Genomic DNA, 13,303 nt, shown 5'->3' with positions numbered 1-13,303 from the left:
GGCAGTGTGCAGCAAGTATGTAGCAAGCAGTGTGCTGTATGTATGTGAGGTGATGACAGTGATGATGTTAATGTGTGTGTGGGGGATGGGGGGGGGGGGGGCAGAAAGGCTAGGCAATCAAGGACATGGGTAGATGGAGGAGAAATCAAAAATAATAAATAAAAAGTTCTATGGAGATGTTCAAAAGTTGGAGAAAGTCAGATATGTGTGTGTGTGTGTGTGTGTGTGTGTGTGTGTTTTGACGTGTGATGAAATAAGAAAATAATAAAAGGTCTATAGCATAGGGTTTAACCCATTCGTGCTGGATGCTGCGTAGTAGGGATAATAGGCATATCATCAAAATGTCCGGAAAGCGAAACTTCTGCCGGTCACTTTGATCGGCACCATTTTTTTTCTAGCGGAAACTCTGGTGTGTGTGTGTGTGTGCCTGCTTGTGTGTATGGTATCATTCCCAAGGGTTTAAGGAGCACCTCCTCCGGAACTCTTGCCCTCGTTCTCGTACCCATTTGTTGGCGACTGATGGAGACAACAAAGCAGATTATATAATCCCACACCTCACGACTAGATAAACAGATCATATAATCTCACACCTCAAAACGGGCAAAGCAGATTATATAATCCCACAACTCACGACTGGATAAACAGATCATATAATCTCACACCTCAAAACGGGCAAAACAGATTATATAATCTCACACCTCAAAACGGGCAAAGCAGATTATATAATCCCACACCTCTAGACTGACAAAGCAGATTATATAATCTCAGACCTCAAAACGGGCAAAACAGATTAAATAATCTCACCTCAAAAACTGGCTAAAACAGATTATATAATCTCACATCTCAAAACTGGGAAAACAGATTATGTAATCCCACACCTCAAGACTGGGAAAACAGATTAAACAAAATATTTGGTTGTTGAACGTACCATTTATTGCCCCTGAAAGCATTGTATATTGAACGTACCCCATTTATTGCCTTTGAACACGGGACAGCCAGAGTGCAGAGAGAGGTCATCCACCTCTCCATTCTGCAGCAGGTTGAACCACATGACAGCTGATCCCTGCAAACACACACACATATAAACACAAACATACACGCACACATACATACACACACAGCGTATGCACGCACGCACTCACACACACTAAAATAAAGTTGAATCTAATCGACACACATATACAAACATATAAGATTTGCACCCAGGTGTTTGCACCCAATAGCCATCAATGTTATTTGCACCTAGTGAGAATAGCTTATGCGGCTATTTCCTCCAGGCTATTTGCAACTAGTGAGAATAGCTTATGTGGCTATTTCCACCAGTCACACAGATACGGTGTTATTGTTATTAGACATGAAGAAATGCTATATTATTATTATTATACATGCAAAAACGGAATATATTATTGTTGCTATTAGACATGCAGAAACATTATATATTATTGTTATGATTAGACATGCAGAAATGGTATCTATTATTATTAGACCTGCAGAAACAGTATATTATTATAATTAGACGAAAGGTACTATCACAGACATACAGTATACAGGTTGAGCTGCACCTTGTTTTAAGTCCATTGGTCCTTCTGGTGCAAGACAGTCAAGTCACACACACACGCACACATACTGTGTTTGTAGAGATTTTTTACCTTAATTGGCTGTAATGCAGCTCCAACTTCAGGAAACACTGTAGCTCCACCCACCTCCACGTCACTCAGCTAGACACACACACACAGCACACAAGCACACACACACACACACACACACACACACACACACACACGCACACGCACACACATATATAGTAAACATCAACTCAGAACAGCTAATGAGTTCCACACGCACACGCACACACAATAGTAATTCAGACCCACTGGTTAATTGCCTTTCTAGGTAGCAGTGGTACGCGGGTTGCTCGAAATTGAATGGTGTCAACGACATTATTGGCTAAATGACTTCAATCCATGCAGCACAATCTTGCCACATAGACTACCTGTGTGACAGAAGGATAAGGTTGGAGACAGGTGAGAAGTTGGAGACGCGAGAATTTAAAATAATAAAGACACTCATCTGGGAAAAGCGAAATATGGGATGTATTTGGAGAGGTTCTTAAAGAGGATGACAGTAGTGCTGATTATGTGCTATGCACTTCTTGTGAAGCCATTTAAAAGTATGACAGCTATAAAACAGGCACGACCAACATGACTCGACACAAACGCTGCCTGTAGAACTCTGCCAGCCTAACTGTGTCACGCTATCCGGCAAAGTATTCTTTGGTCACCACTAGTCTGAGATTTATGGCTCCCATTGACTCCCATTCAAGAAATCAAAATATACATCAAAAATGTGCTGAGACTAACGCCGCTGACTTATGCCAGCAACCATTTCACTTTAATAATAAGGTGCATTTTGGTACAAGATATATACAGGTACGGCAAGAATAACATAAGTTGGAGAAAGCAATGTCATGTGGAGAAATCTTATGAACATTGCCAGCCCCTAGCACTGTGCCAAGACACACACACACAGCCCCTAGAACTGTGCCCACTGGTCAGATTTATGTCGAATGTCAGAGCTATGCCATTCAAAAATGTACCTTAATGATACTCATCAATTTATAAAAGAACAAAGTTTAAAAAGCAAAACGGTGCTGAACTGCGTTCTGTCACTGCTCATGTAATCTGATGCACCGATGTGTTAAATAGGGTTCTGTCCCTGCTCATGTAGTCTGATGCACCGCTGCGTTAAGGAGGGTTCTGTCCCTGTTCATGTAGTCTGATGGTAGCCTACGCACTGCTGCGTTAAGGAGGGTTCTGTCGCTGCATATGTAAAGCTTTTACATTGCTCATTAAGGCGAGACACTACAGGTGAATAGGGTAACATTTTTAACAAGCAGATATCACTATGAAACTTCCCCAGTTGATTACTTACATTAATATGAGAAAAAAATTTATTACAAGTTTGCTGTAATTTAATGTTTACATATGCAAATTAGGGTTAGCTAATTTGCATACATTTTAAGACACGAAACCTGAGCATTGGATACAGCCAAGTTCAAAATTATGTTTTCATTGTGTTCAGATATTAGATGGGAAAACATTTGGATTTATGAATATCTACTTTTTGTTATCCTGTAAATCAGAAAATTATGTCACTAGCCCTAAAAAAATCGCTTTTTTCCATGTTTTTAGGCATAAAATGTCATGTAAGTCAGGCTAGGAATAATATATCAACAAACCCTCTGTAGAAATCTTCGACATATAGTTAGGCATAAGTCTAGAAAGTTTGGTTTGAGAAAACAGCCTTGAAAGACATTGCTTCTGAAGTGGAGTTTTGAGCTCAGAGTGTGAGGAAACTCATTTTACACTGCATCCGTTCTCAGCCTGGGAACTTTTTGATTGGTTACTGATACAAAAGGAACCATATATGGATCACATAATACAGGAAAAACAGAGCTTTCAACGGTAGTACACATGTTATGTTTTGGACCACGGTCGCTGAGTGCATGCAAGGTTAGAATGCTAACTTTTGCTGAATTAGGGAGAAAATATGTAGACACAATATAATGAAATAAACACCTAAATGTTAAATCGTGCTTTTTGTTGTAGTAGTGTGATAGAATACATGCTAAGGTAACATACTAGCTCAAAATCTCGAAATTGACCAGTGCATGAAAAAACGATGTTTTCACCTGCCGTGTCTCGCCTTAAGGATACACTGCATGTTGGGCCACATGAACCATTTTGTAAATAAGCGCGTCGGATTGCGGGTTGGGTATCATTTTGTCTTAATTCATTTTAGCGGTTAGTAGTTGATTTCAGTTCCAACTGAGTGTCAGACCACTGCTAGGTAGTAATTCAGTCCAACTGGTCAATTGCCCCTGTAGTTAATTATTCAGTGCCACTGGTCAAGAGGATCATTTGAATAGGAGAATATTAATAAAAAAAACACTTACATAGATCAACACAGTAGCAATCCTGTCACCCCTTTCATCTCGTATCCCTTCCTTTTAGGCACAAAGTATCAAGGTTAGAAAATGACATTGTTTCTAGTGGAAATATTCCATGAAATGGCCAAATGAATGTTGTACTCACTCCTGCATCATAGTGGGGACCAAAATGACCCCCAACTCCATAATTAAGGACCTAAAACATTAAACACACAAATCACTACAGTTACACACACACACACACACACATGCACACACACACACGCACAAAAAAACGCACACATACACACACACTCTCTCACACACAGACACACATGCACACACTCATGCCCATACATGCACTTGCGCACACATAAACACACACACACGCACACACACACACACTCACATGCATGTACAGGCCCATCACACAAAACCCACAGAGGCATAAACACACACACACAGACACACACACATTAAAGTGTATCACCTGGAGGTTCTCCGCTGTCCCCATGTCCAAACTGGTGATGTCAGCAATCCTTTGACTGATGCGAGAGGCTGACGGGTCGATGACATCATATAACACTGCACTGAGACGGGCACAGACAGACCTCTGATCAGTTAAAAGTCTTTATACATCATTTAACGCTGCACTGAGACGGGCACAGACAGACCTCTGATCAGTTAACACTTTTAATAAATCTTTTCCTTCCACCCTCCCTCACTTTACTAAATAAATAACCTTTTTAGCCATCAGCACTGTTGTTATTCGTATGGTTAAAATCTGTGTATGCTACTTGCTGGTAATATCTTCTCCATGCTAACCGAACTATTGCCCACTCAATTACTTATGGCTTTTATTGTGTTATGGGCCTATTCATTTGGTAACTCCTATCTCATGTTTTTATGGTCATCATGGTACATGATGCTCCTATATGTCAACTTATATGTCCACTCATGGTATATAAAGCTACTACATACAGTATGTCTATTTGTGCAACAACTACACGCTAACAGTAAAATGAAAAGCATACACGTTTTGTTGTAGATGTACTGTAGTGCTGTAGTGAGATAACCAAATGTTTAAACTATGGATGTACATAACACGCCATCAGTGCAGTACAATAAATTACAATTTTCTAACTCTACTCAAACAACAAATATGCTGTTGAATAATGCAAAAACATTTGTGCTAAAAAAAGAAAGCCACCACATCATATGCAATGTTGGCATTAACTAGGTGCAATGCACGTTTTTGGGTGGTTGATGTGACATGGCGTTGTCTTTGGTCCTGAGTGTAAAACATAACTATATACCGATAATAGCAAAATCTGTAAAGAAATGTGGTTATATTTGTCAGAAACCTAAGTGTTGAATTTCCCCTTGGGGATCAATAAAGTATCTATCTATCTATCTATCTATCTATTTATCTATCTATCTATCTGCACTGTAATTTATAACAGTGAACCTATACAGTAGGTTCCAACCAAAACAGGTAAATCACATTTATGTTTTGGTTGTTTGTGAAATGAAATGCATTTACACACAATAACTCTCATGTCACACCATGTGTCACTAACACCACCAATTAGAGAATAAATAAACACTCCAATACAAAGTCTAAAAGATCATACATATTTGGGAATGGGAGTCAGTACAACAGGACTCAGTGATTTCCATGCCTAATATCTGACATTTGTTTTTGCAATTTTTTCCTGTAAAGCTGATGATACACAAGTCAACATGTTGAGCAATGTTGCTAGGCGATGTTCCTGGTTGTTGCTAGGCGGTGTTGCTAAGTGTTGTGGTTCTTGCAGGTTCCCATTGATATTGAACACCATTTTCTTTCTAAAGGAATGTTCATGATCATCCAATCAGAACACATGGAACTGGTTATGTGGTTGGCTGGTTGCCCAGCAGCATTATTCAAAAAGTTGCCCCATATATCATCACCTTTAGTGTTGAAGCATTCAGAAAAAAAATGAAAGACCAGCTCACCTTTTAGAAACACGGTTTTCCGTAACATATGCGTTTTTTTCAAGATTAACAACTTCGGATCGTGAAAGCTGAGATACAAAAAAATGAATAGTATTCATATTTATTCTACACATATAATCAGGGCTTTGAACCGATTTTTTTTTCCAATCGGTTCGTTCCGAACAGTTTTTTAATTAACGATGGATCGTAATTTACCCCTTATTTAAGATGTGGAGTGGAGACTTTGTAATCCACCGCTCTCTCTCCATACAGTCAGCGAATGTCTGATGTGATGTCACACAGGAAGTGAACCTCAGCCCGTCATGGTAGCGCGCAGAAAAAAAAATAATTTTTTTTTTTTAGGCAACGAAAACTTTGAGGAACGAAATAAAACCGGTATTAACCGGTTACCATTATTTTTAAATAAGTGTTCCTGTTCCAGAACATAAAAAATATGTTTCGTTCCTGTTCCCTGTAAAATACAAAAAGTTCCCGGTTTTCGTTTTCGTTCCTTGAACTGGTTCAAAGCCCTGCATATAATAGACTGTAATTCATTAACATTTACCTTTCATTTCTGAGTATTTATTTTATAAATTTGATAACTGATTGTCTGTAAATCATTCAGCCGTCTGAGCTGGTGGGGTTACCTCAGGCCTGGCCATCATCTTTATCATGTCCATTTCCTGTTCAGACAGGAAGTCGTGGTAGCGGACGATTCTTGGGTGATCCCACTCGTCCTCCTCCTTCACCGGGGCGTACATGAGGCGAGGGTTCCCCCCTGCAGTGCTGTATCTGCAGAACAGCGCCCTCTGTCTGTGGGGGGTCTGCAGGGCAAAGAATGGGAGAAATAGCAGAGACCTTACAGTAAATTATATTGTGCTGACATCGCTCACAGAACAGGGGCGTCACTAGACCTTATTCACTGGGGCACGTGCCTTAGTAAAAGTCTCCAGTGCCCCAGTTAAATTCGAGCGCTGCTCTCGCTGGAAATGGCATTCATGAGCGCATCTCTGTGCCTGCTTTAGTCATGACTCGAGCCTGTCACTTACCAGCCAATAAAAAAAAACAGGAAAAAAAGAAAGTGGCCATAATAGCCAATCAGGAAATAACACCTCTGTAGCTGGGTAAGACTGAAAGCAACAACCAATGAAAATTGTTCACATGATTCTTCAGAGTGTTTCACAGTGGAAACCGCTGGAGCTCGTCACATCACTTTGAGCACAGAGTAAGTCGTCTCCTGTTTTAATGTTACAACAAATTCACAACTTGTTTGACAGAAAAAATGACAAGTTGATCGCTGTTAGAGAATGTTGCCCACATAATTAGCATCTGTTTTTCAATGCTTAGCGTCATTGTAGCCTAAATTTAGCAACAGTTTACCAGCTTGTGCTCTCTCCCTCACACACACACTCACACCATGCGTAGGCTGCATGCACACATGCGGACAATTAATAATGATTTATACGTATATGTAGAGAGAGTCCAGTAAAAGTAGCCTATATTGTTTGTGAAGCTGTCCTACTGTAAAACTAAACATAGCCTTCTGATAAACTATTCAGAGATGGACATAAGAAAATTCTTCCTGAACAGAGGCAGAGGGAGAGGAACAGTGAGGAGAGATGAGGAGAATGAGGGAGGTATGATAATTGCCCACATTAACGGTAACATTAACATTTATGCTGGTAATAGCCAGTGCTGTGATTTGATCAGTGGTTTAATGGCAAACTTAAATAAGTTTGCTGCATTTGCAAATGTAGCCTATAATAATCTACACAGAGTCAGTATAAAGGCTTTAGTAGGCTATTTAAGCTACAAAGAACTGCAGTATTGCCAGGATGTGCAAATAAATTTCATTATATTGTACTCATGAATCTATCCTTGTATCTTTACCAGTGTTTTTTTTTATGTATTGGGAGTTGGGGGCCTGTGCCCCAGCAAAGCTCTAGGTCTAGAATCACCTCTGTCACAGAAGACTGTTATTACTGAAGACTGTTAATTTCATAGAAGACTGGAGGTCTGACACGGAGCATGACGTCTATATGCCGGAAGGTAATGCCTTATATGGACTTTTCTTCAAGAGAAGCTGGTGGGGACAGTTGGTAAGTGTTCTTTTAGTCTTCTGTAATAAACTCCGGGTTCGCTAACTACGCTGTTGGTGCTTCACTTTATGTGTAAGGACCCTAAGCAAGCTACTGACAAGGTTTGATGCTGTTTTAAACAATATTACTGGTTAAAAAAAATGCTATTTGGGAAGCGTTTCGCTCACGGCCCTTAGCTAATCCACTGTTTGCTATTTGGGGCTATTCACCCCTGCAAGTGACGTCACGTTTTGTTCGTGCCACAGCAAAATAGCCTAGTGGGCCCGGCAAGAACACGAATCAAATCAATGGGTTGTAATGGGACATATCGCACAGCTAGGAGATTATAGTGATATTTAACCGTGAGTAATGCCCTTCCACGACTGTTGGCTTATTGTTTGGAATACAACAACATCCCATGTTCTTGCATAGATATATTTTGGTTTGTTTTCTTTTGTGTTTCGGGAGTATTTCAACCACAATTGCATGCTTATCTCCTCAGTGTATGAAGCACAGCAGCGGTTGCTATAGCAAACCATAGACTCTGAACTGGGGATGGCAGATAGCACTTAGGCAAAGTCTTTGGCAAGATCTGAATGTAAACAGATAATACCGTTCAAAGTTTTTTTTTATTTCCTATTTCTTTCAATTCTTTAACTTAAGACATGTAAGAAGTAAGTTTATTAAAGCTGGGCAGCGTAGAAACTGACGAGTTACATTAGCCCTAGCACTATGAGCTTTCGATAAGCGTTAGCTAGAATAGCTAGCTTCTAAGTGTGGCAGCTAGTTTTTTATTTCATGTTCTGATATGACATTCTTAACGTTTTGACTATGTTACAACTGATAAAAGCAAGACAAATAAAGTAACCAAATCGCTTTGCAATATTTTAGTCAGAAATACTTATGGGTGTTCATTTACCATAATGTTAATGGGCTACTTGCACAATCAGTCTGTCGCTTCTGCGTTCTACTTTGTACTGCTCAGCTGTTTCGGTGCTCACGATGGCGACAGCTGTGTTTTTTACACCGGTCTCTTCAAGAACTCCCAAAATTGAGTATGACAGATGTCCACCGCATCTGCAACATGTCGAAAAGGTCCATCATTTAAAATGGACAAGGGTTTTAGGTTGTATGTGGGCACGTACATGCACAACTATGAAGGTAAGAACATAATTTAAACTAACTGACTAACGTTAGTAAATGTTAGCGCTAGCTATAAACACTTCATACGTTGATAGATAGTCTAGTTAGAAGCTATAGCAATCGTTATCGTTTGTTTTTTTCGTGTGGGTGTCATGATGAGTATGCTATCTGAGTAGCAATGTAGTAAACACGGTGTGCTTTATCTAGATTTAATTCACATTAGCTAATAGTGAGGTTAACTTTGACAGTGTTGTCTGTGAACCGTAATGTTATGTCTAACCGCGTTAACTCCGCATTGAGGTAGTTCAATCGTTAACGGCTGTTTAGCTTGCTGCTACTTGTAGGATGTGTTGGCGTGAATGATGCATAGCTGTTGATACACAGGTTATCACCAATGACCCATAACGCTAACAACAATCTGTTATTTTATAGTGTCCAATAAAGACGGGATGACAGGGCAAGTTGGCGTCAGATCATTGTGCTACAGGTCTATGCTGAAGTCTGAGATGCCACATCGTTTAAGTGTAGGCAGGAGCTCCAGCTTTATTCATCCTAACCCTCCCCCATGTTGCCTAATGTTAATGTAATGATAGTTTTGTATGTAATGAATGTAATCAACATTGAATAGGGTGAGAAAGTTTATGGTCTAAGCATTCAGCAGTTTAGGTTGTTGCATATGTTAAATAACACCACGGTTTTCCTTTTTTTTTTTTTTAAAGCAGGCTGACTTCTTTTTTCTTTTTCTTCTCAGATTACACTTGGTGATTCAACGCCAGTGGTAATGACACAGAAGACATGTTCCTGTGTGGCAGGCACTGCTTTATGCAGCCACATAGTGGCCCTGCTGTATCAAACGGCACACTATTCACAGCTTGAAATACCAGTGGTACCCCCTGTTCATAGCTGCACAGAGTCAGAACAGCAATGGCACAAGCCAAGAACTATGGTAATTTTAAGGAGATTGAAGTTTTTTTTCATTGATCATTGCTTTGATTTGAAGTGATACCACTCTCAGTAATTGTATTTATCTGATAGGGTGTGAAGCCTGGACCCATCAACGCCATGGTCTTCACCAAGCCAGTACCAAAGCGAAGGGTACAGACTGGAGTAAGGTAATAAGAGATGATTTCCCCCCTAGGAAATAATCCCAGGTCCAGGCATAATTGATCACCACACCTGTAGATATATCTAAATCCCATGTGCCACACCCAGTGCGATACTCCTCCAAGTGGCTTAAATAAGTAATAGCTGAATAAGTCTTAATAAAAGGTAGATATAAATTGCTTGTACAATCAACATTGCTTGATGACATTGGATATTCGGCCAATTATGCTTATTGGTCCAATTCTTCATCAATGCGCTCATTAACTCCTTACCAATTTTCTGTGTGGTAAAGGGTAGTCTTTAAGTTTTCATCAACAACACCTTTATTGTCTGAAAACAGTGTAGAATGTCATTTGATAAAGGAAGTTGTTGCCATTTTTTTCATTCGCTGTATTCCTCCCTTATTAACACAATGTATCAATATATTTTTTAGGAGTGGATTCTACAGAGGCCTGATCGGTCCATTACCTGATCCCTGCATGTTCCGAATATCAGAAGCATACAGTCGCTTTAGCCTTGAGGATCAGCCACTTGTGACCACCATGAACATGAGGTCTGACCAGCCTTGTGGAAATTGGCATCGGGTTAGTGCAAAGGGAAGTGTATTGTCCTATCAACAGCCTGCACAGAAGACCGGTACATCACACATATTCATGACACGCCACCAACACCACACTTGCCGCTGGATGGACATGATTGCACACCATCAGATTGTGCATTTGTATGTACCAAGGAGCAGCAGCTTCACCTAAACAGTTTGTCCGTGTCCATGGAAATGGCAAACAAAATTGAAATAGCTACACGAGAACAAAGTTGTTGCCCTGAATGGTTTGAGCTCCGAAAGCCGCGGGTGACCGCCTCTAGGTTTCGGGAGATCTGCCATGTCAAAGGCCAGAGCTCTGCTGAGTCGCTTGCAGACCGAATATTTAAGGGAACAAGACAAACGGCAGACATGAAGAGGGGGGCTGAGATGGAGTCAGAAGTGGCAGCTGAATATAGTAAGTTAGTCCATGTCAACTATGAACCCAGTGGTCTAGTTATTCATCCAACCACCCCCTGGCTTGCTGCTTCTCCAGATGGTGTTGTTTATGATCCAAACGCAAACCCCCAATTCGGCCTTGTTGAATTCAAATGCCCTAATGTCAAAAACTTTGTAGACTGCAAATACGTAAAAATGGAAAATGGTTCCCCAAAACTTAAAAAAAGCCACGCCTATTACTGGCAAGTACAAGGGCAACTGCTCCTCACAGGGATGCAGTGGTGCGATTTTGTTGTGTGGGCACAGGAGGACTATCTTGTGCAACGGTTTACATAGACACTGAGGTGCAAAAAATCAATCAGAGAGAGAAAGCTGATTATTTCTTTTTCTATGTCTACCTGCCACGATACCTACAAATGAAAAATGAGCTCTAAAAACATGATCAAAATATAACTTATTCAATCCAATACAAATCATCATCATCATCATAAAAAAGAAAAAAAAAATAGACCAATATATTGTAATAGTTGTTCATTTTTACAAATCTATACAAAGGGGCTTAATGATTGTTGTTCATTTTTACAAATCTATACAAAGGGGTTTAATGACTGTTCATTTTTACAAATCTATACAAAGGAGCGCATGGCCGCTTACTGTATCCAGCTGCCACTTCTGACTCCATCTGCCACTTCTGAGTTGTTCATTTTTACAAATCTATACAAAGGACCCTATTGATTGTTGTAATGTACTGTCACTGCCTCTGTATAATCCACTCCTAAAAAATAACACTAATTATTGAGTCAAAGACATGATGGACAAAAATATGGTTCAAATGTGTTATAGATTTTTATTTGTAAACAATAAATAATGTATATATATTAGGTAGGTAGTTTTTGCAATTTCAGAGAACATTTTTTTTTATTTATGTGATATTCATGCGTAGAGTACCCACTGTTTTACTTTTGAACTAATGTATGTTATACTATTGTGATGTATCTAATTTTACATTAAAATGTATGTACAAGTAATATTATTTCTGTGTTGACATGATATGTAGTTATTTATTTAAGCCAGGCCTTCACTAATGCCTTGTTCTGATAATTGGATAACAGATGCCACTGTGAACATTTGGCTGATATTTACAGTCTGAGTTAGTGGAATGATGCCATCGAAGAACTTGTTTTCTTTGATCCTCCTGATTACTCTTTCCACGTGTACTCTGAGACGTGCTATGGCTTGTGTTGCAATTACATGATGTGCAGGCATCTGACTCTTCCTGGACAAAAATGGTGGACAGTAAACCTTGCAATTCACACAGTCGCTAATTAAGAAACCCTTGTCCACCATCACTGCCATCTCCTCTGTAAGTAGCTCTGCTAGCCCTGATCTTTTGAACAACTCTTTATCACTCACTGACCCTGCATATAATGAGGAGACAAAAGTCACTGCGCCATGTGGAGCAATGCCAATCAGGCCTTTCATGGTGCAGTGACTTTTGTAGCGTGAGTACATTTCACTCTGCAGCAACAGTGAGGACGGAGTCTGGCATTTAAATTCAGTGCAATCTATGATCACCTGTGTGTCAGGGAAGTCGCTGAAAACTGCTGGGAGATTTGCCTTAACTTCCTCAGGTGACAGCCAAATGCATACAGACCCAAGGAGGGTGTATAGGTAGTTTGTCCATGATGACACTACTCTGCTGACTGTCGAGGAATGAATTCCAAACCGATGTCCTAAGTCTCTCTCCTTCAGACCAACAGAAAGATGGACAAGGAATAGGAAGAACTCATCTATTGGCTGCAGTACCTGCCTCTGTGGATTTGTTGAACTATCCCGACGAATGTTTGCCACCCACCTTCGTCGCAGATCGGACTGGGTTGGGAAACTATGGAAGCTTAAGACACCGTTAAATTTCGCCGAAGCATTACATAACGGAACACAGCAATGTTCCGAGTACTTTCTAGCCTGTTTGAGTAGGTGGTGGGTCTTCATTACTTTGCGACACTCATTTTGTTGTTGTAATAGTTTGAAAAGTTAAAAAACGTGAATGAATGAATGAATGGGCGTTACCGTTACCATGTAAACAAATAGTAC

General features: G+C 40.0%; 1 protein-coding gene and 1 long non-coding RNA gene across 3 annotated transcripts in view; one reads left to right on the top strand and one right to left on the bottom strand.

Annotated features, from left to right (window-relative positions):
- Positions 1-245: 245 nt before the first annotated feature.
- The window catches only part of zgc:152670 (uncharacterized protein LOC557059 homolog), a 32,547-nt gene continuing 19,489 nt past the window's right edge, over positions 246-13,303 (bottom strand). For both annotated transcript variants that reach the window (XM_048227944.1, XM_048227945.1), the window contains 8 exons: positions 6,553-6,729; positions 5,927-5,994; positions 4,419-4,518; positions 4,095-4,145; positions 3,956-4,006; positions 1,650-1,718; positions 967-1,063; positions 246-516 (listed from right to left, as the gene is read on the bottom strand). In XM_048227944.1, coding sequence (XP_048083901.1) covers positions 446-516; positions 967-1,063; positions 1,650-1,718; positions 3,956-4,006; positions 4,095-4,145; positions 4,419-4,518; positions 5,927-5,994; positions 6,553-6,729 — 684 coding nt within the window. In that variant the 3' untranslated portion in view covers positions 246-445. The remainder of the gene's footprint in view (positions 517-966; positions 1,064-1,649; positions 1,719-3,955; positions 4,007-4,094; positions 4,146-4,418; positions 4,519-5,926; positions 5,995-6,552; positions 6,730-13,303) is intronic.
- Positions 9,992-10,689, top strand: LOC125284154. Its single transcript, XR_007191834.1, has 3 exons — positions 9,992-10,072; positions 10,162-10,238; positions 10,664-10,689. It is a non-coding gene; the product is annotated as an uncharacterized LOC125284154 (long non-coding RNA).

Source organism: Alosa alosa, chromosome 19 (assembly GCF_017589495.1).
Source record: "Alosa alosa isolate M-15738 ecotype Scorff River chromosome 19, AALO_Geno_1.1, whole genome shotgun sequence".
Lineage (NCBI taxonomy): Eukaryota > Metazoa > Chordata > Actinopteri > Clupeiformes > Clupeidae > Alosa > Alosa alosa.
Note: the sequence above shows the minus strand (reverse complement) of the source record. Positions and strands in the feature narration are given on the sequence as shown.